The following is a 27,782-nucleotide window of genomic DNA, read 5'->3' as shown; positions in this document are numbered from 1 at the left end:
CTTTTAGAGAGATTTAAATTTGTCGATATATGTGGAACAAATGCCACCATGACAAATGGTTTTTGGGTGGGATACCCAGCACTTTAAATAACAGCAGCCTCAGTCTGTTTTCCTATCCCCTTGTCGGACTGTCTCCTAGCTATGCAGTCCATTTCTCTTCAACATAAGCTGTTAACCTCTAGCAAAGTTGGTACTATTTTGCATTGTTCATAAGCTCACAGAATTTCTGCCATACAACACATTTATCACATTTCCCAGGCATTTATACTGTACATGTTGCTGCTTTTCCACTAGCATAGATATTCCATTTCTACTCATCTCAGTATTACATACTTCTTGCCGCAACTTGCAAACAGAAAATTTGATATTTAATATTTGTTTTGTGTATTCTTTCATCCTTTGCCTCGGCAATGTCATTGCTTTCTCATCAACAAAAAAATTTAATTTTGTTAACAAGTTTCCACCAGCCCATAGCATTGAGCACAACTTTAACTGGAACATGGCTGTGTCTAGTCATAAGAAATAGTTGATTCCTACTGCTGCTTGGTATGTGTTTCACATTGCTGACTAATACATTATTTTTGAAGGTGGTAGTTGAAGTACTATGGCTACATGACACCTTAAGTAGACAGGTATGTCATTCAGCCTTCAAGGACTGCACACCTTGAGGAGAAGTTGAGGGGCAGAGAGAAAGGGCAAGGACGAGACAGGCAGAGAGAGTGGGTGAGAAGATGGGAAAATGGTGGGTGAGGAGGAGACAGAAGAGTGACAAAGGAGGAGATGGAATGAATGTGGTAGGAGAAGATGGACTAACAGATTGGAATATATACTTACCCTGGCAATACCATGAACTCAGCTGGTTACTAATATACTGCTGATCTCTAGAAAATTCACGATCTATGATTATTTCCATTAGCCAGTGACTCCTCTCATTCTACATGCAATATTAGTGATGTGAATGCTGGAAATGTTATCCAGATCATCCCACCCCAAACTTAGTCTGGGATCCTCACTGATACAATCTCTGTGGCAAAATACTCCCAACAGACCTTCAAGAAAATAACAAAGAATATTCGAATTAATACAGCTTGTGCAAATCTGTCCACACAAAGACATAATTTGCTGATCAGCTGTTCTAACTCACATTCCCATGATTCCACCTTGTGGTACATTGCACTGTGCTCTTTGCAGAGACACTGGCAGCTCTCTCCTACACTGTATACTTCACAGCACAGCACTTACTGACCCTGACCATCATCTGGCAACCTAGAAATTTGCCTCGAGTTGCGATGTTGTGCTTCTCCCATCCACACACCATTTATCACTCGTCTTCAGCGTTCATCTGCCTATTGTTGCCAGCATTTTTCCACTTATCTTGTTCTCACACTCACAGCTTTAGCTCAAATGAGTTCAGGCATTTGACACCCATTACTGGACAATGTATTCTTTTGACTTCTCCTCCTCTCCAATCCTCAGTAGTGTCTTGCACTGGACCCAAGATAACATCCAAGATTTTCAGCCTGCAAAATTTGTTTTGCATTGCCTGCCTGTGTCACAATGAAGGACCGGGTTCTAGAAAGCAACAGGGTAATTTAATTAAACTCTATACAGAATTACTTTAGGACTGGCAGCTAGATATGAAATAGTGTGGACACATTCAAAGACTGCAGATCATACATTCACTCTATCCCAACGGATACACCTTCACCACACTGCCAATATACTATGCAAGTGTAGTACAGTTCAGTTTTAGGCAGCTTGCAGTCTTATGGAATCGCTCACTGCACTATGAGTTTCTGTTTGTGTTCATTTTGTACACTTATAGGATTGAAATTTTACCTGTCATTACTGTTATCAATTCCGGAGAGTGCAGTGCTTAAGAATGTTAAAAGCAACTTCAGCAAAAGTTATTCAGTGGATATATCGATATCACTCTTGTTCAAGGCACTGCTATAGAAAACCAAAATCAGTTGAGATAAATGGTTTGTGCATAATCTGCCTACATCATCAACATCTGTTGTTGATAGTGCTCCCAAATGTTCTGTTGTTGATGAGAAACTTATGCTAAAACAGAAGGAGGAAATTATTTGCTTCAGCATCTGTAAGTGGAAGTAAGTAAAACATTTAAAAAGATGGAGCATATAAATCCAATACCTCTCCATAAACCACAGTTGCCCACATACAAAAACTGACTGGCTGACAAAAACATACAGCCATAAAATAATTAGGCTGACTAGTTCTCACTGGCACTTCAACCCAACAGAACTGATACGGACCTAAATTGACAGTTATGTTGCAAAACAGTGATGAAACAAGTAAAAAAGGTACACTGTCCACAGTTGGGGAACTCAGTAATGAAGATGTTAGGAAAATTACCAGGGAATGTGTGGTGTATTTACCTGCAGAGCAGATTGTATTTTCATAAATTTTAATTGTTACTAAGAATGCTGTTACTAGCAACTACAGAACTACAGTCAAATGAAGTGCACCTCAGGAATTCAGCACTAATGACACTAACAAGATCTTCATTGTTTCCATCATAATAGTTGCAGCTGGAATGTAGTGAATGATGTTACCACTACTCTTATTACTTTCATACTTAAATTTCCATACCTCTAACAAAATGGGTACCTTTCTTGCTACAAAGATTTGTAATGTTTGATCAGAAAATGTAATGTCATGTTAACCGTAAATGTTGTGCTGTGTTTCTCTCAACAAAACAGATGACTGATACCTTATCACATGAGCAGAGCATCACACACAATGTTTAATTTAAATTAATCTTATGTTAGACATCTCTGACAGAGTTTAGAGCTGTTGAAAATAAGATTTATTCTACATATTTTGTTAACATAATTTGGACATTTACACTTAGTAACAAAGTTTCCCTGTAAGTCAAATTTTGAGGAACATTGAACAAGGCCTTTTCGAAAATATTCTGCATATAAAATTAAAAATTTATTGCTACAAACACATCTCAAATGAGAATGTAGTGAAACTCTTCCAGAATCTATTGATCCCACTTCCACCTTTGTACACTGATTAGTATGCAAATTTGAGTGTGTTCAATGAAATGTCAGATCATGCGAACAGTCAGGGAAGAATAAAGCAACTTCGTTTTGCATCTCCATGTGTTCCTGTTCTAGTGTCAATCCCAAAGTAATTGTGAGGAGAGTATACATCACATGCCTCAGTTTTAATTTTACTGGAGATTGTGATTTTACACAAGCATTATCACAATTTTAAAGTTACTGATGTACTAATGCTATAGTGCTTTACATTCAGCTGTCACTTGTACCCATGTGTCAACAGTTCTCAATGGTGGCAAACATGAAATTCAGTATGAAGTGGCACACACTGCAGTACTCCGAAAGGAAGAACCACCACATCTGTTTCCTTGGATAATGCCCTACAGACCAACTTTCATACATGCTACAGACAACCTTTTTAGCACTGGAATTTGCCACGACTGTGCCAAGCACAGATTCTCCCATTCAATATATCACAGTTATTTCTCAAGTATTGTGTTGAATGCACTTGGACAACGACAACGATGTTTTTCAACACACTCCCAGTGCTGTGCAATCATTGTCTGTGAGTACTGTGATCTTTAAGAAATGGATTCCTTCTTCTCTCATAATCTCTCCCAAGTGTGTCTCTCAATAAATGTGTGATTATAGTCCATATCCCTGCCTATTAATATCTGATTCTTTATACACCTACATCTACACTAGACTAGTGACCTAATGGTGCATGCCCGAGGGTACTTCTGATACCACTACATCCGTTACTTTACCATTTCCTATTCTATTTGAAGGTGGTGTTTGGAGAGAACAATTGCCAGGAAGCATCTAAATTAGCTCTAATGCCTCCTATTCTGTTAGCACAATTATTTTGCAAGATATACCCATCAAAAAAGCACTTCTTTATCTACTAGTTTAGAGTTGCCAATGCTTGATGAGGTTCCACAATTGACTACATAACAAGATTAACTACACTCCATTTAAAGTTCCTATATGATATGTGTAACAGTAGCCTTTTTCCCCACGTGAGAAGGAAACACATCTGACTAGTTCACTACCTCATGTCTTAACACTTATCCTATCATCCTGTCCCTTCTTTTCGTCAGCATTTTCCGTACATTTCTTTCCTCGACTGTTCTGCTGAGGACTACATATTCCCTCTAAGTTCACTTAATTTTCAGCAGCATTCTCTAATCCCACATCTCAAATGTGAGACTTCTGTTTTTTCATTTTCCAATCACGTCTACCCAGTAAAAATTCTAATACTCACCACAACTGATCTTTGTCCACAGAGCTGGATACCATTACAAAACATAGATTTCTACTAAGTATTACAAATTTTTATAAATAGCATTAAATTTAACTGTAGAACTGTAGGCTTTCCCGGCGTAAACTGTTGATGAAGGTTTCTCGGGTCTCCAGTTGGGTGGTAGCATTGATATCTTGCAATGTTTTAGACAAAAAAGGAGATGAATGACACCAGAGCCATGGTCAATTTGACTGGAAAAGAACTGGCTGCTGCCACGATCGCAGTCCTCAAGAAAGGACTGAATTTTGCCCCCATCCCCAGAACGAACTCGAAATGAGACATTATCAGTAGCGTGGAAGAAGCAGTACAAAGGCTACCCAAGGAGGAAGCAGAGGAAGTCACATGGGAAACTTCCAGAATAATGGACAGATTTCAATTTCCTAAAAATAACATATTTGCGGAAGAACGAGCAGCTCTTTGGTCTCTTAGAGATGACTGAAATAACGATCCTACCAGCAGACTAAGGGAATGCTACAGTGCTATTAAGCACTGCCGAATACCAGCAGAAAACCTGCTGCAACAAGATGAGGCCTACAAGAGGCTGAAGACGGATCCAACCCTGACGGTAAGTAGAAAGACGATAGCTCTGCTTAAGAAATCTTACTTACCTGAGCCAATGAAGAAGCACCTGTACCCCAGAGCACCAGCAATACCAAGCCTCTATGGACTCCCTAAGACCCATAAGGAAGGGGTACCTCTGGACCAATTGTAGACTCCCACTCTCACTGTTACGGACTTGCTAAACTCCTAGAAACACTGCTCAAACCCCTTGTGGGGGACTGCAGCCACCATGTGAGAAACTCCGCCAAATTCGTAAAAATACTCAGGGACATGTGACTACAAATGGAGGACCTACTCGTGAGCTTCAACGTGACGTCGCTTTTCAAAAAAAGCCCCTTCAACACTCCTTGGCAGTTTTAGCCCAGCACTTTGACCCACAAACAGTCAGGCTCTTCAAACAAGCACTAACAACCACCTACTTTCAGTGCCATGGGGAATTCTTCGAACAGATCGATGGTGTGGCCATGGGCTCCCCACAGGCACCTGTGATTGCAAACCTCTATATGGAACATGTCGAGGTGGTGGCCCTTCAAACTGCCAGACAGAAACCAAAGCACTTCTTCAGCTATGTCGATGACACTTCTGTCATGTGGGGACATGGCAGACAAGTGCTAGCATCCGAACACCAAATTTACAATGGAAATGAAGGAAAATGGCTGGCTCCCCATCCTTGATATTTTAATTAAGAGGAAGGCAGATGGTTCACTAGGCCATGCAGTACATAGGAAGAAGACACACAGACCTATCTATACCTTCGTGCAACAAGCTGCCACCATCCAGCAAAAAGACAAACAGTACCGACCATCCTGGTACATAGGGTGCATGCCATCTGTGACAAAGACAGCCTACCATCCAAGCATTAGCACCTGAGGGAAGTCTTTCACCAAAATGGCTACAGTCAAACACAGATCAACAGAGCACTTTAAAGGAAGAAGGAAGCAGTGAGAACCCCAGAAAAATATGATGTAGAAGGAGACCGTCTCGCATTCCTTCCGTACACAGTTCCGCTCCCGGTCAAAATAGCATGACATTTGGGCAAATACAATATCAAAAGCATTCTCCGACCACCATGAAAGACCAGGGAGCTCCTAGGTTCTGCCAAAGATCCGCTGAACCTTAACACACCAGGAGTATATATAGCATACCATGCGAATGCAGAAAACAATATAATGGGCAAACACAGCACTGTATATCTAAATGCTGCGGAGATCATTTCAGATGTGTGCGACCAGGCCACACAGAAAAATCAGCCACATCAGAACACACCTTGAACTTCGAAAACACAAAAGTACTGTGCTGAACATCTGGCTTCTGGGAAAGCATTATCAAACAATCCTTAGAAATAAGGATTCACGACAATCTGGTCAACAGATATGATGGATAGCAAATCAGCGCACCATGGAACCCTGCGATAGCAGCAATCCATCGGGAGCACGACCGTCAACGCCCTCCGCTGAGGACACAGACATAATGCTTACACTGATAACCGGTGGCCACCATCCCAACCACTGCAGCCACCCGAGGTCTAGTGGAGGGGGGTGCTGGCACATATAAATAGCCCACTCCCCACGAATCTCGACACTATGCCAGAAGATGGGTAACATGACTTCCTGAAACATCGCATGATATCAATGCTACCATGTGGCTGGAGATCTGACAAACCTTCGTCAGCATTAAATTTAGTACACTATGGTGATAGTTAATCAAACTAATATGGAATTTCACAGACTATCAGCATAATGTACTAAATTTAATGTTGTTTACTAAAATTCTTGCTATCACGTTTTCTCTTTGGAAGCAGTTTGGGATAAGCAATGTTCAATTACACTGTAAATTTATGCCATACATACTGGATAAACCCATTGTCTTTAGACAGAGCAAACACAATTCCAGCAATGCAGTTTGTTTTTCATTAAATACTTCAGCGAAAAGAAATAGTATGACAAACACAATACTTATCTGATAACATACTGCTTGCAGTTGATTGCTTTACCTCTTACATCTTACATCTTTTCTATTATAGAACTCTGACAGAGACAAATAAATTGATAGCTGCTGCAAGGAAGTCTTCTTTGGTACATTTGTTCCAAGAACGAATTTGAGTCATTCATTATTTACATGTACAATAAAATTACCATGGGTTACAGTTAATAAACTTATGTTTCCTACAAGTTTCATTCAAATACCATTACACATAACCGAACAATATACCTACAGTCAATTGAAATGCTATAAACATTCTGGAGGAGTGCTAATATCCTAGGTTTTAAGGTTTCTTCATTTATGATCACTGAAATATACTGCACCCAATGCATTTCATGATGTTTATACAGTACTTGCACAATACATCACTGATGTGAAAACTTACATCACGCTCAATGCCATCCTCCTGTTTCAGTTCTAAGTCTTGCTTTATATGGAGACTAGGCATTACAATCTTTAGCGGATCTTCAAGAAACTGAAAAAAGAAAGAATGGCATATTCAAAGCTTCTGTCCCTTGCACTTGATTGGTGGTTACACATCATGTGGGGCTAAAAACCTATTGGTCACATGTATTCACTTACTGGCATTAGATAACAAGAAACTGTGTCATGTTAAATTAGATTTACTTTCATTCCAATTGATCCATACATTTGAAATCAAGACTCTGTTTAATTTGGAGATAGACACATCAGACATCAACCAATCAACAAATTATTTCATCCTTGCCAAGTAGCTACTCCTATTACACACACACACACACACACACACACACACACACACACACACACACACATTATTTTTCTCAACTAAAATTTTGCTCATTTTGCAAGGGAGACATGTTATTGTGGGTAGTTGGCTCAAAGAAAATTGCACTAATGCAATACCATTTCATTTCATGGAAAAAATTACACACACCATGTAAAATATCATGGTAATTTTCTCCTTTTCACCAGTACCACTGTCATCCCATTTCATTCATTATTTAAACATTTAAATAGTGTGCCACCATTGTAATTTGATTTGAGGCAACTCTGCCAGGGATGGTCCCAGTCAGCAGCATTGACGCAAGGCACTGAGCATGTCAGGATTTGCGTAAGCAGGCAGACATTTCTGGGTATCATTAAGCAAATCATATTATGTGACAAATCTTAGAATTTCTACTGTTTTACTGCAACATTTATTCATTATTGTGAGGAACTGAATAAATTTATCTGCACAGAAATGCACTGTATTTGCTTATGAATGGAAGATGTTGATTACTCACAGTATTTATGTAGGTGCCAACATGAATTATTATTATTATGATATTTGCAATTGCATGACTTGAGAAACTCCAGTAAAATTACTAAACTGAACTGTGTGCTGTATGAATGAAGCCAAATAGAGAACCTTTGGCGTCTGAAGTGTGCAGGAGTAGGAAAAACTGGTCAATTGCCTGCAAAATGCTTGGTGAAGTGTGATGTGGTCAATGGCTTCAAGCTTGTAATACAATTCTATTGAGCTCTCCACTCTATTCATAAGTCAAAGATCAACTGCAAGCTTTCTTATTACATGTAAAATACTGGTTCAGATGCTGACTCCTTTATAAAGTAAAACATAAAATTTTACAAAAGTTAGTTTTATGTAACCTAAGCTTTCTGTTATAGTATTTGATTAGCTTTAAATTCCATTCATCTACCCTGCTATTTAACTTATTTTTACTGTGTAATGCAAATATTCACTTTTTGTTTCCTTTTTAGATATTGGACCTGATATTACTAATATTTATTGGAAGTCAGAACTATGACTTGTTCAAATGGAATTCACATTGAATCACTTGACATCACAATAGCATTTCTTGGTTTTCATTTTGGAATTTCAGTTATTTCAATCAATATATTATAAATAGAATCTGCAAGAAAATAGAACTGGCCATTTATGAGAAACTCCAAATATCATTTGGGCATTTGATTGTATCCATTACAATCGGCTGACAGCAGAACTTTCAATTACATGAAACGTAATTTGGTCCATATGACATTATAATTATGACATAGGGGTCTTTAGACACCATGGAATAATGTCACAAACCACCACAATAAGCAAACTACTGTTGACAGTAGTGTGGGGTGAGTCATGGCACCATGTAGATGACTGCATCAAGTACATGTCTTGACAGCTACAAGTTTGAAGAAGGTACTTTGGTTTTGCCCAGTGTGAATGTGGAAACACTGATGCAGCAAGCTAGTTAAAATGCTTCTCACTACTATTTTGCACATGGAAGCCACATAAGTTCTTTTTATTTATATAGTTAAAAAACACCTCAGACAGGAAATGAAGTTATGCATCTGCAACCCTGGAGGAAAATTTGACCATCCAAGTTAAGCTGGCACAACTTTTTCATGGGCCATCCCCTCTCCAACCCCTAAGTGTATATTGGTAACACCTGTTGCAGGCTGTAATGGGAAGTTATGATGGCTGAAAAGCCGATGTATGTAGCCAATGACATATTTTTAATTCAATGGAGAGACAAACACAGTGTTTAATCTAACAACTACTTTGACATTTTAAATGTTAGAGTGGCATCAAAGTGAATGTTCAGGGAAAAAGGCTGTTTGCAGTGGCCAAACAAAAAAAACATGTAACAATGTAAAACTGGGTTTTCATGAATTATTTTTGCACTCTTCTTTCCGATATTGATTTGTATCCAGCAGGACTGTGGACAAAAACAGGAAATAAGGGGAAAGTGTCAGTTTTGAGGCTAACCTAAACCTCGGGGAAGGCTATATATCAAGTCTGCCACAACATAGATCCATCTCTGAGAGAAAGCTGTTAATAGTATTTGAAGAGAGGCAGTGAAACACTGCTCTACACCCCAATACAAGAACCTCTTGTAAGCAGCAGAAGAACACGAAGATACGACTATGCAGACAATACCACTCACCAAAACCAGGATTGTGTATCACATAAAATTAATAAAATTTCAAAATCAAAGTTGCACATGTGTTCTGTATACACACATATATATGATTATATTTCATTAACAGAATTGTCAACATGTATCAAAAGCATGCTGTGGAGTAAAGGCCATCCACAAAATGATTAGTTTGTATGTTAATGGCAGGACAGATGGTTAACAGCTGTGCATTGTCTATGATGTAATATCCTCCCATTGGCTGCCTACAAACTGGTCCTGAGACATGATAGAAATATCTACTTTCTACCATAAACTAGTGCAGTACGTGGAGCACTGTTTGTGAAGTTTAGCTAATAAACCTGTCCACAGGAGTAGTTGACTTGAGGAACTATGTTATTAATGGGGGCACATAAAAGCTATTTCAAGGTAACGTATGTCCATCTAAAGTACCTGCACTTATCAGGTCTCCATGGCAAGGACTAAGGGATGACAGAAGCCCCTGGTTCCAGTCAAGATGCCACAGGCTCATAAGCTTTCCAGTGTTCTTGACTTTGCTGGTTTGTCTTCAGTCAAAAGGAAAGGGAGGGTACTGGCTCCATGATGTGCAGAGTACTGTTGATTGGACACCCAAACCAATGCAACTCGCTTATTTGGGCCTGAAGAATGCCTCACTGCAGCATCCAACCAAGCAGTAAGGGGTTGCTCTTCACTGTGAAATTCAGTGTCAGAAGAGTGAGACTCAGACACACAGCAGCCTTGTGTAGTGATACACACCACTATGAAGAAATGTGGTGACACATACCACTGTGGAGAAGTTGATGCATATCCCTACATCATCTTTCCAGCAAATGATACTAGCAACTCTGAGATATTTATGTAACAAGATTAGAAAAAATAAAATAATGTTTTGAGTATAAAAGTATAGGGAATAAGATGCATGTCAACATCTTGTGTTCGCCGAAGTTCCATCTGAGATGTGGTATTCCAATGGTGAGTTTGAGTAATGTATAGTACAATTACTGGAATTTCTGATCCACCTGTTATGGAAACTTTTTGTTTATAAATGCCCAAAAATGATTCAGCATTTTTCTGCTATCATCAGTGAGTACTTTTATTCAGCTACATGTTTCAAGATCTCATAACAATTTATGTCTTTTCACTATTACCTAATTTTTCTATATTTCTAGTTTATATATGATCCTCTATATCTTTCTACGTACTGATAGATTATCATCTGCAACTAAATTATGTTCCTGTGAGTTAGGTTGGCTAATCACCATATCCCTACGTATGAAGCAATTTGGTTGAACCACAAAATTTTATGTCCACTTCGTAGAACTCCACTCAAGCTGTAATTCTTTACTTTACTGAGAACAACGTTTATATTCCTGTGTCAATCACTATTTATGATCACTTGGGTTTGACACTAAGTTGGAACTTCTCTCTCTCCTCTGCCTGTGCCACAGTGAAGGCTTCAATAAGAATATTTTTTGATGATCTCAGCTCCCTATTTTCTGACCTGTGTTATTCAGTGGAAAATGACAGGGTACCTCTGCAAAGCCCATGAGGGCATTATGGTCAAGAAGGAACTAAAGAAGTATCAGGTTATATGCAGAACGCATTTTTAGAGTATAAAACCACCTATAAAGACAATAAGCAGGTAAATGCTGATCTAATTGAGGGTCACCTAATTTTGGTACTCAGGAAAATACATCTCAAATGTCACAAAAACTAATGCAAACCCAATGTAAAAGTGAAGCTTTCAACAACTTGGAGGTAGTTGTGTGATTGGATTGAAGAGTTCCTAGATAGCAGAACGCATCACGTCATTCTCAACAGAGAGAAGTCTTCCGAAGTAAGAGCGATTTCAGCTGTTCCACAGGGGAGTGTTTTAGGACTGTTGCTATTCTCAATATACATAAATGACCTTGTGGATGACATGGGAAGATCACTGAGGCTTTTTGCGGATGATGCTGTAGTATATCGAGAGGTTGTAACAATGGAAAATTGTACTGAAATGCAAGAGGATCTGCAACGAATTGATGCATGGTGCAGGCAATGGCAATTGAATCTCAATGTAGACAAGTGAAATGTGCTGTGAATACATAGAAGATCCTTTATCATTTAGCTACAATATAGCAGGTCAGCAACTGGAAGCAGTTAATTACATAAATTATCTGGTAGTAGGCATTAGGAGTGATTTAAAATGGAATGACCAGATAAAATTGATCGTCGGTAAAGCAGATACCAGACAGATTCATTGGAAGAATCCTAAGGAAATGCAGTCCGAAAACAAAGTAAGTAGGTTACAACACAATTGTTCGCCCACTGCTTGAATACTGCTCACCGGCGTGGGATCCGTACCAGATAGGGTTGATAGAAGAGATAGAGAAGTTCCAACGGAGAGCAGCACGCTTCATTACAGGATCATTTAGTAATCACGCAAGCGTTACGGAGATGATAGATAAACTTCAGTGGAAGACTCTGCAAGAGAGATGCTCAGTAGCTCGGTATGGGCTTTTGTTGACGTTTCAACAACATATCTTCAGGAGGAGTCAAATATTAAGTTGACTCCTCCTACGTATATCTTGTGAAGAGACCATGAGGATAATATTAGAGAGATTAGAGCCCACACCGAGGCATACCGACAATCTTTCTTTCCACGAACATTACGAGACTGGAATAGAAGGGAGAACTGATAGTGGTACTCAAAGTACCCTCCGCCACACACCATCAGGTGGATTGCGGAGTATGGATGTAGAAGTATTTATTAACATCTTAGTGCTCTATTAGGCATTGTCTTACTGGATGTGGTATGCCACTGGCTTCCTCCAACTTCTGAACTCACTGACATATTAAGTTACATGAAGACCTAGAGCTTCACACTGGAATGGAAACTGTCATTTTCCACATAGAAAAAGTGACAGATGATGCTTGGGACTGAACCCAGAACACTTGAGTTTGTAGCCTCACACCCATTCGAGAAGCAATCCTCTTACTCTTAGGAAAGTATGTAAGCATTCAAGATAAGATCCAGAGTTCCATTAACTAACAGTGGCATTACACACACAATACTGGAAGGAAAACTAGAAATGATTAGCTACAAAATCTGATATTCCATACAGAGGACCCATTAGAAAGATGCACCACAGAATGCAGGCAGTAATAGTTTTATCATCATGAAAAATCAGTACTGTACAATGAAATAAATCTGCATTTATCTCATTGCATGTTACTGAAATTTGAAATCTGCATGAAGATAAATATCAAATGTGAGGGAAACATAATTTTAAAGTGTCAAATGTGATGTGGGAAAAAAAAAGAACATTTGAGTTCCAACATCCATCCATCATAGTAGATTAATGCTTAAGATATAGTCTGGTAAATATTGAATACAATCGAATTTCTCTATCATACTGTAGTGACAGTATATATATATATACTTCTCAGCTACATAACTCAAGATGCATGCCTTTAGATGGGGAGAAAGATGTAGAGGAAAATTACATCAAAGTACAACATGACATGAGGTTGAAAAAATATAGACAACATGAGCCATGTCATTTTATCAGGAGCTGTCCGTCTATTTCATTGAAGAAATTTAGAGAATCCATGGGACAGAGGACAATCTGAACTCATTCATCTGAAAATCACATCCTGTGACATTAGCACAGCTGTGAGAACAAAAATTCCTGTGAAAATCTACAAAACATGTTTTCCGAAACTTTAGCCTGGGCAACTGTTTAGAAAACACACACAACAGGAAAATATTTATTCTGTTAGCAATAAACATGCCCAAAATAATAAATTCTCTAAATACAGAGATTGGAACATGAGCACTGGACTACTGAACCATCACAGATTGCTACTGTTAAAAACAAATTCTGAAAGATAGGAACATACTTCTGCCTAACAAATCTGGTAAGGTGATCAAACATGATGTAACAGCCAATACAACCAGTATGGGGAATGTTGTGGAATACGGTGAGGACCTGCAAATGTTAACAACATTACATAGTTACATGACAGCAGAGATCTGTACAGCAAATTCAAATGAAGCTAAATCCCCTGAATCCCCATGGTCAACCCGAAGTTGAACATATGAGAACCACCAAGACAGCCTATATAAGAAGCCTTCCATTAATTTATAAGGAAGATCATATCTTGCAAACCATGAAGCAAAAAACTAAAACCACACAACTTCTGAACAAAAATGTTAGAAAAGGGATCAAAGACAGCTCTACAAAGGCTAGTTGACAATGATGCACGTGATAGCAAAACGGATGACAGTAACAGAAAAGTCATAATTACAATGCTTTGCCTTAGAAAGTTTCTCCACTAAAGAACATAAAAATGCATTTCACATTTTTGGCTGCAGCATGGATACTAAAATGACAGATACATAATTGACTAAGGTGGGGACAGGAGGGAGAAGGAAAAACTAAACTTTTTCTACACAGTAGACCACTAGACCTGAAGTGGCAGCCATCAGATTAAATAAAACAAGTGGATCTTGCAGAACAACCTCTGGCAATTGAAGTTTTAACTTTATGGAACAGTGGCTTTTCATGGGAATATAAAAATGCACAGGTCATTTCAGTTTGTAAGAAGAGGCACAGGAAACATGTTCGGAGCTAAAGACCTGAACAGCAGATAATTTTGTTCTCCTATATGATTTTGGAAAGAAAAAAGTTCCTCTGCAAGAATAAAAATGGATCCTACAGTCATTGATCAATTAAAATCAGTTGCTCTATTCACTCACAATTCTGCTGCAATGCAGTCAGCCAGTACAATTTTGGATACCAGATAAATTATGCTGATCAGAAACATTCACAATTTGATCCAATGACTGCTTAATATTAGAGAATTGTCTATAAAACAACAGATGTAAAAATTTATTGTGGCTGCACTGATTAGTTAAACCTGGATTTCTTGCATTTTATGGGCTGTCGCCTTTACCATTATGGACACATCCCTGCAATAATAAGAACTTGACTGAAAATGGTATCTTGCAAATCATCCTCTTCAATTTCCTTCAGATTTAGAGTATTTGGAGTTTAGTGCTGGAACATCAGTTTCCTAAACCAGCACTATGCAGTTACCAAAGAACTACAAAAATTTGACTTTGATGATCAGTAGATTTCTGAGTGCTGTCAACTAAAAAATATTTCCTAATTATTAACACAATTGTTGGTAATTGAGACTATAGCACAAAAGTGCCTTAATGAAAAAGCTGCTGCTTCAAAACTTCTAGCCGGAACTACTAATTTTTGAAAACTTCCATGTCTACTAACAACTCGCAAATTTAACACATACTGAATTGTAATGGTTTAGTAAAATTTACATTTTTTTCAACATTCGACATACTAAAACAAAAATTTTGACACATTTCTGCAGGATTTCTTTATTTTCAATTTGGTGCTCTCCATTTTTGTACCAAATTGTTATTTTTCAACAATACTAGCATTTTTATGTAACTTATACTTAAAAATAATTTTAATAAAGTATGCGTCAGTATGATATAAAAGTAACATTCGTTTTACATATGGAATGTAAATAAAAGTAAAAGAACCGGTAGCAATTAGTGTTATCTGAACGACCAATTTTATGATTTTTATACTGTTATCCTATGCATTCAGCTACAGACAACTATATAATAAATTTTTTATACTTACCAGCACTCACAAATCACCCAACTGCCAAATGCATTTCTTGTTTCTACTTCTATGGAGAACTGTGTCATACTGCTTTACAAAATTATTGGCTGGTCGCTGACCTTAAAATCCTGAACCTAAGATGAAAATCTAGGAGGACACGCAAGTGACATCCCCTTGGCAGCCCTGGAGGCATGCTTGGTTAGGGTAATTGTTCAAGTAACTGATCCTGAAACCAGGAGTTACAGCCTCAAATCTGAGACATAGCAGCAGTTTTCATCTGCGGGTTTGTATGTGTATCAAAGCAATCCCACAGAATTGTTATTTGTGTTCATACAGATAACAAAGTAATTCTACAAATATACATGCTAAGACTATTTTTTCTGCTTCAAGACAGCACTTTAAACAATAGTGCACAGCCCCCACCCCAAATGAACCATGGACACTGCCAAGGTAGGGTTGCTGGCATGTCAACGATACTGAAAACAGTTAGGTGCAAACACGAATAAGTATTATCTGAGGAGAAATCAAGCTAACACATGGTTCCTCAAGAGAGGCAAAAGCCTTTTCAGCAGTTGCAGGAGCAATGGTCTGTATGATCAACTGACCTGGCCTTGTAGCATTAACCAACTTCCTGTGCCAATACTGCAAGTGGATGAAAGCAAAGGGAAACTGCAGCTATGTTTGTTTTTTTTTTCTTTTCAAGAGCATGCAGCTCTACTGTACAAAATTATCTTAGGCAAAATATTCTGGAGGTAAAATAATCCCACATTCAGATCTCCAGGCAGAGGCTACACAGGAGGATGTTATCAGGAAAAGCAGGACAGGCACTCTATATGTGAGTGTGGAGTATTACATACCTTAGCAGGGTAAGTATATATCACTAAGGGGTAAGATAGATACTGCCTACAGGAGAATTAGAGAGACCTTTAGAGAAAAGAGAAGCACTTGGATGAATATCAAGAGCTCAGACAGAAAACCAATTCTAAGCAAAGAAGTGGAAGCAGAAATGTGGAAGGATTATATAGTGTGTCTATAGAAGGGCGATGTACTGGAGGGCAATATATGGAAATAAAGCAGGATGTAGATGAAGATGAAATGGGAGAAATGATACTGTGTAACAAGTTTGACAAAGCCATGAAAGACCCGAGTCTAAACAAGGCCCTGCAAGTATACAACATTCCATTAGAACTACTGATAGCCTTCGAAGAGCCAGACCTGACAGAACTCTACCATGTGGTGAGTAGGATGTAAGAGATAGGTGAAATACCCTCAGACTTCAAGAAGAATATAATAATTCCAATCCCAAAGAAAGAAGGTGTTGACAGACGTGAAAATTTGTTTGGTAAGTCATGGCTGCAAAATACTAACACGAATACATAACACATGAATGGAAAAACCGGTAGAAACTGACCCTGGGAAAAATCAATTGGGATTCCATAGAAATGTTTGAAAACATGAGGCAATACTGAACCTATAACCTGTCTTAGAACACAGATTTAGGAAAGGCAAACCTATATTTCTAGCATTTGTAGTTAGAGAAACCTTTTGAAAATGTTGACTTGAATACTCTCTATCAAATTCTGAAGGTTGCGGAGGTCAAACACAAGGAAAAAAAGGCTATTTACAATTTGTACAGTAACCAGATGGCAGTTATGAGTCAAAGGGCATGAAAGGGAAAGAGCAGCTGCGAAGGGACTGAGACAGGGTTGTAGCCTATCCCTGATGGTATTGAATCTGTATACTGAGCAAGCAGTTCAGAAAACAAAAGAAAAATTTGAAGCAGAAATTGAAATCCATGGAGAAGAAATAAAAACTTTGAGGTTCGCCGATGACATTTTAATTCTGTCAGAGACAGTGTCTTGAAAGGAGAATAGAAGATGAACATCAACAAAAGCAAAATGAGGATAATGGAATGTAGTCGAATTAAATTAGTGATGCTGAGGGATTAAGATTAGGAAATGAGACACAAAGTAGTACATGAGTTTTCCTATTTGGGGAGTAAAATAACTGATGATGGTCAAAGTAGAAAGGATATAAAATTTAGGGGGGCAATGGCAAGTAATGCTTTTCTTGAGAAGACAAATTTGTTAACATTTAGTATAGATTTAAGTGTAAGGCAGTCTTTTCTGAAAGTATTTGTATGGAGTGCAGTCTTGTATGGAAGTGGACGACACGGACGACAAACAGTTTAAACAAGAAGAGAATAGAAGCAAACATCAAACTATGGAAAATCCAGGATGGAATGTAACAATACCAGAGAAGGAAAGTTGCTACTCACCATACAGCAGAGATGCTGAGTCGCGATAGGCACAATACAAAGATTCACACAATTAAGGCTTTCGGCCATTGAGGCCTGTCAGCAGTAGACACGTGTACCCTCACACGCACACTCACACGATCGCTGTCTCAGAGCTGAGACCACAGCTTGGCAGTGTGGTCTCAGCTCTCTTCACGTACTTGCGTGTGTCTGCACGTACATGTGTGTGTGTGTGTGTGTGTGTGTGTGTGTGTGTGTGTGTGTGTGTGTGTGTGTGTGTGTGTGCGCGCAAGAGAATAGAAGCTTTTGAAATGTGGTGCTGCTGAAGATTACATGGGTAGATCATGTAACTAATGAGGAGGTACTGAATAGAATTGGGGAGATGATGAATTTCTGCCACAACTTGACTAGAAGAAGGGATCGGTTGGTAGGACATGTTCTGAGGCATCAATGGATCCCCAATTTAGTATAGGAGGGCAGTGTTGAGATACTTTGGGATGAAGAAACTTGCACAGGATAGGGTAGTATGGAGAGTTGCTCGAAACCAGTCACTGGACTGAAACAACAACAGCCTAGGAAGGTTAGAGACTTTAAATAGGAAAAATGGATAGGTTGTATTCAGTTGTAGTACGAACTGAAGTGCAGTGGCAGAAAGGACAGGACTTCTGGTCAGGCCAGTACAGGATTATCAACAAAAAATCAAATAGGGGTCATGCAGGGAGAGCCCTAGTAATGAGCAAGAAAATAGGCACATGAGTAAGCTATTGTTAACAGCAATGTCACTGAATTACCATAGCTGAAATAGGCATGAAGAAAATACAACAGTGGTAGATATTTGTATGGCAACCAGACCAGCAGAAGAATGGAATAGGAAAAAGTTTGATGAGTAATTATTCAATAGCTAAGGAAGATGACAGCCAATTCTAGAAGTTAATGAAATTCAATAGTAGGAACAGAATGTAAAATAGTTAAGAGAACATCCAATGGCACAAATGACAAAGGGGGAAGCCGCCTGGTAGAATTTTGCACATTGCATGAATTAGTCACTGCAAACACTTTTTTCAAGTATCATGAAAGAAGCTTCTGTATGTGGAATAACATGGCGAAATGAAAAGGTTTCAAACAGATTATGTAATGTCAAAAACAAAGATTTCGAAACACGAATGTAAACTACAAAACATTTCCAGTGCTAGATGTGGACTCTGGCTACAGTTGTTTTTATTAACTGCAGAGTAATGTTGAAGAAATGGTAAAAGTAGAATTTAAGTACATGGGATTTGGATAAACTTGCATGAACCAAAACTCACTGATGGTTTGAAAATGAGCATTAGGCAACAAGTGATAAATAGAGGGTAAGTATACACTGGGTGATGAATAGGCAGCTTTGAGATGAAACAGTGAAGGCAGGAGGAAACATAGGTAAAAAGTAAGGCCTAGTAGGAATACCTTCACAACTCATGAGATACTGAATTTAATTGATGAGAATAGAAAATACAAACATGTAGCTATTTAAGCAGACAAAAGGGAATACAGACATTACTGGAATGATGTTGACAGAACATGCAATATGGCCAAACAAGAATGGTTGTAAGGCAAAGGTGAACAAACTTGCTCAAGAAAGGGGAAAGAAAGCAGTTTTAGACAAGACTGGAAATATCATAATATGACCATAATTTGATACAGCACTGAAAGAGCGAAGTAGTAACAAGGCCATTGCAGTTGATGACATTCCCTCAGAATTATTGGGATACATGGGAAAGCCATCCATGACAAAATTATTCCACTTTTGTGCAAGATATGAGATAGTTGACGTACAGTCATACATCAACCAGAATGTAATAATTCAAATTTGAAGAAAGGCAGGTGCTAACAGGTGTGAATATTATCAGATTAATATGACAGGCTTGCAAGAATGGAAAAGCTTTCAGAGGGTTAACCTTACATAGTATCACTTTGGGTACCAGAAACATGTAACACAAGGCAATACTGATACTATTGCCTACCTTAGAAGATGAGTTAAATGAAAAAATTGTGTTTACAGCTTTTGCAGATTTACTGAAATGCTTTTGAGAATGTGGAGTTGACTGCACTCTTTGGAATTTGGGCAGCAGCAGAATAAATAGACAGGAAGCAAAAGTTTGTTTGCAACTTTCACAGAAACCAGGCACCAGTTGTAAGACTTTAAAGACATGAAAGGGAAGCATTGAGTAGGAAATGAGACAGGCTTGTAGCCTACATCTGATATGCACTCTGTACGATGAAGACACGAAGGAAATCTGGAAGAAAATAAAGCAAACTGTGTGTTTACAAATGACAATGTAATTCTATCAAACAAAACAGGCATCTTGAAACTGTCAATGAAGGGATGTGTGGGAGGTAAAACTCGGAACAGTAAAATTGGATATCATTACTAAAGGAGATTGTGTGACATACATCAATAAAAGCAATGGAATCAAGCTGAAATAAATCAGGCAATGTTGAGTTTCGACTACAAAATGAGACAGTAAAAGTAGTAGACAACTTTTGCTATTTGGGCATCAAATAACTGACAATGGCCAAAGTAAGGAAGAAATAAAGTGAAGACTAACAATATCAATGAACATGTGCCTAATAAAGAGGACTGTTCACATCTAATATAAATTTAAGTGTTACGAAGTCTTTTCTGAAGATATTTGCAGTGCAGCCCTGTATGGAAGTCAAACATAAATAATAGGCAATTCAGACAAGATGAGAATGGAAGCATCTGAAATGTGCTACATAAGAATGCTGAAGATTTGATGGGTAAACGAAACAACAAATGAGGGAGGAACATAGGGACCAATTTCACTACCACAAGGAACCTGTTAATAGCACAAATTCTGCGGCTTTTAGGGATAGTGAAGTTGGTAATTGAGGGATATGTGAGGGTAAAAAGTGTAGAGGGACCCTATGGGTTGAAGACAACAAGCAGTTCAAATGGATGTAGGAGTTGACAGTCATCAGGGATAGAGGTTTGTGGAGGGTAGTCTAGCATGGGCAAGTGCATCAAGCCAATCTGTATTATATTCACCAAAATTGAGCCATAACATAATACTGCTTAGTTTCATACAGTCACACAGATTCTAGAATTACCTGTTGGTTCACTTGCTCATCCATTTAAAAAATCTGCCAGCAGTTCTTTTAAGAAGACAATTTTAGATATATTACAAAAAATTATCACATATTTTAAGTCTATGACATTTCCAAAGAATAAATGACTCTTTTCAGAGTGGCCTTCTCAGTGACAGTAAGGTGCATTTCAATGGTAGTATTCTAAAAGTTATATGAATGATCAGTGACCAGAAATTTGAAAATTTATTAGCATCTTGCACTTCATTTCCCTATGCTGCTACTTTGAATCATATTTCCTACTCCCATAATCTTTATTTACTTATCGGTAACTATTTTATACGAAATGCGCTTCATCATATAAAAAAACAATAGTGCAGTGAAATCAGTGTGTACAACCAGAATCTTTAATATTGAAATCAACAATACCCACACCATACAACTAATTGTGACATGGATTTTCTATTAGCCAATCACACAGTTTTATTTTGAAATTTTAAAATGATGTGGATGAAGCAGGGAGGGAATAATAAATAAAACTTTTGAGGTCATTCACTATGTGAGAGTTTCCTGTTCTTGCTAGCCCATGCCTTGGGATGTGGATGTTTGCAGTACTTACAGTATCTTGTTTGTAAACTGCGTCCTGGCAACACATTCCTTACCATTCTTCCTGATGCCAACAGCAGAGTCATAGAGATATCAAAAACTGTTAGTATTCTAAGCCTGGTAAACAAATACAGGCACCACTATATGTTCTGCCTAGCATATTCCACAGATTTTTTATGTCACTGATATCAGCGGAATAAACATGTATCTGACAAAGGAACCAAAATATGACAATGAGTGTGTTACAACCATACACTATTCTCAGTTTACACATAAGGTACAACAATCTTGAGGGCTTTTCTTCCAGATTTGGTTGTTGTGTTTTTCCCAGTTCACTTTCCCATCAACATGAAATTTGGCACATTTGCTTTCTATACTGACTCACAGACATGTACAATGAAAGAGTGTTAAAAATTGAGATTCTGGACAAAGCCCTTCTTCTGAAATAGAAAACACACACACACACACACACACACACACACACACACACACACACACACACACACACGAAATGATTGTTGTCTTTTGTGGCAGGGTAGTTTGAAGATGAGCAAAGATTCCATCTTTGGGAGCACATTAAAAAAAAAAAACGCACACACATAACAAGCTTTTCTAAATTGTGCAAATGGAAACTCTTTGTACAACATATCAGTCATCCCCATAAGCCTCAACGTTCACTAGTCTGTATGCTCCACCCCACCTATTCCCTACCCTGCTCTCATTCCACCACTGCACACACCTATCCCACAACTCCACCCCCCCCCATGCCCCACATTGCTTCCCAACACTGCACCTAGCAGCCCTATTCTGTCCCCCCATGTCCTTGACCAATACCACAGGCAGCACAGCATCACCACCTCCACTCCTACCCTGCTATCCCTCACTTCCCACCCCACAGCACCTCTTTACCTCTCACAACAACAGATTTCTACTCACATTAGATGTGTTCGTGGCCTAGTGTTGTTCTGTATTTCATATGAATTACTTTGTCCAAAAGCTTAAATATTTAGCAGTCAATTCATTCTACCTACCTGCAACCGAAGGTCTCCTCAATGTGTTGAGTTGGAACACATGCTTTGTATGTCATTACTCTATCCTGACATTTCCCATGTTTGATTTTAATTTCTCTGTTCTTTGGAAAACACAACTGAGGCAACTCAGTTTTGCTTGTCACCATTGGACCAGTTCAGATACAACCTCACATGAAAAGCCTGAACAGCAATTGCTCAGTTACACAGCTTTGAGCAAATGGAATAACAGATACATTTACAATACAGATGTAACACATGATATATGAAGGTGCAATATAGTCCTCACTTCCGTAGTTGTTCCAAAAAGAAGTGATAAGAAGACTGGTACAGCAAAGGCATGTGTGCTATATCTACAACTACTTGCCTTTACCAACTGCTGACATTTTGATATCAATGCACGAACTACAATACCACTAGAAGAATGAACAACCTGAATATGAGCACGATACTACATACACCAAGTTCATAGAAAGAAAGGTAAGTGAGAAATTCTAAGCACAAAGGTTTTCTTCTTTTCGGGGGGGGGGGGGGGGGGGGGGAGGAAGGTCCTACTTGATGCAGACTTTGGCAGCTGACGCTAACAAAAACCTGACAAGGCTACTTTTATAACATGACATTGTCTAGTGCAGGTGTACATTTGTGTTTTCACTGCTTCTGAAGAAACTCTCAAGATGAAAGATTCAGAGCAAATGACATCTTTACAGTGTCACAGGAGTGTTTTGATCTAACTACATAAAACAAATTACAGCGCTTTGATGAAGAAGGAAATGAAGGATATATTTTCAAAACAAGCTCGATGAGGAGTGAGTTTTCCATAAAATGTTGATGGCCACACACTGGAAAATTCAAAATCCTGCTAATCTCAGAAAAACTGAATCAAGGAGTGAGCTCTAACAGTAACTTCAGCATGTTTTAATTTTCCTGAACCTGACAGTGACACACTGCTATAATTACTTCTTTTATGATCACCAAACCTGTAAGCATATGTTGTATGTTACAGACGTGTCATACTTGAGCCCACACAGTTTAACTCTGAGATTATATTAACATATAAGTAATTTATTTGATACTAAATATTTAGAGTGGTAATGTGAAGATCTACTGGTTAAAAAGCACTGCAAACATTCCAACATTCTGTAGTTAAAACTGTAACACTCCTTTTTTCCTTTTAGTTTCAGCATTATCACCATTTCCTTTTTAGGGTTGTACATTACACTACCAACTTCTCTTTCATTTAATAGTATTTAAGCTCCTCAAAGGATTTCAACAACTCTTGGTCCCCTACCACTTCCCTATATTTAATAGATTCTGAATACCTACTGACAAAGCAAAAACAGATCAAGATCGGTAATATTGCTAACAATAACTTTGAGGGTATAAAACCAATTAGATGAACAATAGCAAAAATTATACACCAGGAAAGAAGTATTGTAGATCATGAGTTTAGATTTCTCCATCAGGCACCATGACGAATAGACTGCCAAATATTGTCTTTGCAATAAATCCACATATATATCCCTCTTGTCTGAGAAAGCAACTCTAGTCAACTTAAAAATTGACCACAAATATAGCATATTATCAATTCGTCCAGCAAACCATACAACTGATCTACAGTAGTAGCTAAATCATCTGCACTCTAGCAAGTGGAGTCCACTTGTATATTACTTTATCATATCGATTAATAATACCTCTTTCTAAAAAGGAACAAATCTAGACATGAACAACACACCGAACTAAATCTCAAAGCAGAAAATTAATTTGTATCAAGTGATTGCTAACGTCACAACTCAAGAACATTTGACAATTTCCTAGTAGACAGCAAACATGTGATCATTGACTACTGGGCTGCCAACATCACACTAAGAATAAGCTGCAGAAATTTTGAAACATTTTAAATATTAGAGAGCAGCATCATATACTTAAAGACACCAATCCATTGCAAATATGTTGCACAGCCAACAGTCACAACTTCGTGTGGTCAAGAAGCAAAACCAACAGCCAATACCAAATTTTTCATCTGATGAACAGGACATGTAATCTGCTTGTTTACACACCACACTGCACAAAGAAATTAATGAAACAATGGTAAGAAATACAAGAAGCTATTTACCAAGGATTCTGGTTCAGGACATATTTCATTCTTCTCTTTTTTCACCCAACTAGTTCCCTTGCAGTCCATGATTGCCCTCCTAAGCCACTGAAAAACAAGAAAGCCAAAGTGATATGTTTACATTGTTGTTATTCGACATAGTGCGCAGGCAGTATTTACTGGCTGCAGCAAATGTGTCAATGCATATAAAAAATTTAAAAATGGCTGGGGGACAAAGAACCTGACAAAATGAACTGATTTACAACTTGCTGGTTATGAGGACTCTGAAGCCTCAGTGTCATTAATGGAAAACAAAACTCAATTTGAGAGAAAACAAAAACCCCCACACAATGGAAACAAATGACTTTCAGATACTGCTGTTACTTAGTAGCATTTGCTTGTGGTAATCAGTCTTACTCTGAATATGGTAGCTGATTTATCTCTCTTTTTCCACATAAATGTCTGTCATGTGAAGCAACTAAGATAAATTGAATTTACCAGACAAATCTATTTACTGTAGACAATTTTACGTCTGAAGAATAAAAGATTAAAATGAGTCTCGAGCTATATCGAAGCCTGTCAATGTATCCTGCAAATTCCTTAACATATAGAGCAATGTAAGAGGTCTATATGTTCTTAGCAACGTATGCAAGAACAGAAAAGAATTATTTCTCAATCATACTGGCTGCATTTTCAATCAATCTATAAACCCATATTTGCTCATGGTATTCAGAAAAGCAGAACATGAAAATCGACCCATACAGACAGAACTTTCTTTTTTTTTCAGTCAGTTTAGTATGTATTTTTAACAACTGTTTCCTTATACAGTCATCTATATTCAATGTTATCAACTCAATATAGAGCAATGCTGCAATCTTTACAGTCACTAAAAAACTCACACTGCCGCCTGCATGTTGCATAGAAAAATAAATGATTCTTGACTGTCAAGATTTAACAACGATTAAATTCCTCTAACAAGACTTAGTGAAATTACTTTCTCATAAGCATACCCATGACAATGTTCTGTGGTTTTTGGATGCTTTTGTCGGTGGCAATTACACATACCCATTAGGCATTACAGACTACATTACATTTCCCATATCCTTCCATAGATTGAAACGTGCACATTACTACAAACAGCAGTTAACACTATTTACTGAACTATGGAGCACATAGGCACATTGAAAATCCATGGAAAACGCAACACAATGAATTCCCTCTACAGCATTCTCTTTCATACCAACATAACCAATCCCTGATACTCTGTATTAATGTATGCTAACGAATCTGATGTATCGGCAGTACAACTGTTTGCGCTACAACCCGGGAGAACTACAGATTAGATTACAGTGAACTCTTACTGTCCATATTCCTTCCTTCACAAATATTGTTACCGAACTTCGCATGCACAACACAATATAACAATATGAACGCAGCGTGTGTGTGAACTTCATGAGGGTCTTTCTTCGCCAATCACAAAGTATTTCACATTGACCTTCACTTTCTCTAAGCACCACAGCATATAGACACTTTTCCGGTAATTGCAGACAACACATCAAAATATCTGGCAGTTCTTTTGCTAAATCACGGGAAATATTTAGCAATTGTATCGGACAGAACGAAAACAGAAAGCACATTACATACCCACGCGTCGATCTGATATTTTTCGTAATTGCCGAACAGCACAGGTACGTAATGTGCGCTAATATGTTTGTCTAAACCCTTGTCACCTCCTGCTCGCAATGCGGAAACACAAGCTCACTGAAAATAACAAGTGTTTGGTTCTGATACACATAACCTGAAATAATTACTTACGATATTCTAAGGCTATCTCAAATCATAACCAGAAGCGCCAAGGATGATAAAAGAAATGTGGAACAAACTTATCGTTCAAATGTGCCCAATAAATGAAATTAAACTAATATAATAATTGTACGAACAGTTACTATAGCACCATTACAAGGCATTAGCAAACTACTTCATTCGAGGCAAATAGCTGTAATGATAATAAAAATTAAGTATTGACTTAATACCACACTCAATATGTGTCTTTCCGTGATTTCCTGTCTCCACCATCAAATCACTTACATATATCACAGAAAACGCAACACAATACCGTACAAACGAATGACACGAACTACTAAACTCTACAGTCATCTGCTGCTGTGGTCAAAGTCAATCAATGCGGAAGAAGGAACCTACCACGGACGTCGTTCTAACATTATTGGAATCAGAGCTGCATATCTGCCAGGAAAAAAATTAAAGTCATTTGTTGGTTAATTTGGGGGAGGGGAACAAACAGTGAGGTCATCGGTCCCGTTGCTGAAGGAAGTCGGCCGTGCCTTTTCAAAAGAACTGTCCTGGCATTTGCGTGAAGCGATTTAGGGAAGTCACTGAAAACCCAATCAGGAAGCCTGGACTCGGGTTTGAACCGTGGTCATCCGGAATGCGAGTTCATTGTGGTATAACTGCGCCACCTCGCTGTTTCGTGAAAGTCGTACGGGAAACTATGTGTTTTTTATTACTTTTTTCATAGTTGCAAGTATGGTTTCGAAATTTACAAATAATTCTACAGTATTTATGGATACTATGGTCACACAAATTAAAAAAAGAAAACATTGTTCAACCAATCGGCTATATAACAAAGCTTCAACTAAAACAATATTGCGAAAAATATATGCTGTACTTATTAAATTTTAAAAATAATACTACTAACGAAAACAGAGACTCTCAACGCTTGAAGTGTAATGTGGAATGTATCATATGTCAGCTTAATACTGTCTTAAGGAACTATCTACCAGATTTTAAACAAATTTAAATAAAGCAATGCTTTATACAACATTAGCATTCAGAGAATCCCTCATCCCTAACTTCAGAGCATATCAACATGAACAAAAGTGCATGTCTCAGAGTTTTTTTAAGTTAATAGTGCTGTACGTGAAATAGTTTGTAGTAAATCTTCGTTCATGATTTAAGCCCAGTGCACATGTGCAACTAATATGACACCCCAGATGATGGAATACTGGAGTGACACCACAGTTAAATGAGTAAAGACACAGTTTTCAGTTGCATGACAAAAATTAAGCAACATTTATCTTGCAACATAAAGTTCAACTCCATTCTACTTTATGACTGCACTTACCATTCCCACCAGTGAATTGCGTCATTTGGCTGCGTCCTTTTGACTGAATTTCAAAGCACCATCGCTGTAATTTGGTTTTCATTTCATAAATTTGTCTTGTGTGTGATGCGCGTTCTGGAGTACCAAAAACGTTTAAAGAC

At 38.0% G+C, this 27,782-nt stretch overlaps 1 protein-coding gene across 4 annotated transcripts in view; it reads right to left on the bottom strand.

Moving 5' to 3' along the window:
* Positions 1-26,662, bottom strand: part of LOC126213490 (uncharacterized) — a 155,374-nt gene extending 128,712 nt beyond the window's left edge. For all 4 annotated transcript variants that reach the window (XR_007541194.1, XM_049941317.1, XM_049941315.1 and 1 more), the window contains exons 1-3: positions 26,534-26,662; positions 24,522-24,608; positions 7,262-7,351 (exon numbers count right to left, since the gene is read on the bottom strand). Coding sequence is in view for 3 of the 4 variants with exons in the window: in XM_049941317.1 (XP_049797274.1) it covers positions 7,262-7,351; positions 24,522-24,590 (159 nt within the window). In the remaining variant the exon portion in view is untranslated. The remainder of the gene's footprint in view (positions 1-7,261; positions 7,352-24,521; positions 24,609-26,533) is intronic.
* Between the last annotated feature and the right edge of the window lie 1,120 nt (positions 26,663-27,782).

The sequence above is a fragment of the Schistocerca nitens genome, chromosome 11 (assembly GCF_023898315.1).
Source record: "Schistocerca nitens isolate TAMUIC-IGC-003100 chromosome 11, iqSchNite1.1, whole genome shotgun sequence".
Taxonomy (NCBI): domain Eukaryota; kingdom Metazoa; phylum Arthropoda; class Insecta; order Orthoptera; family Acrididae; genus Schistocerca; species Schistocerca nitens.
The sequence above is the reverse complement of the archived record's forward strand: the minus strand, read 5'-3'. Positions and strand labels throughout refer to the sequence as shown.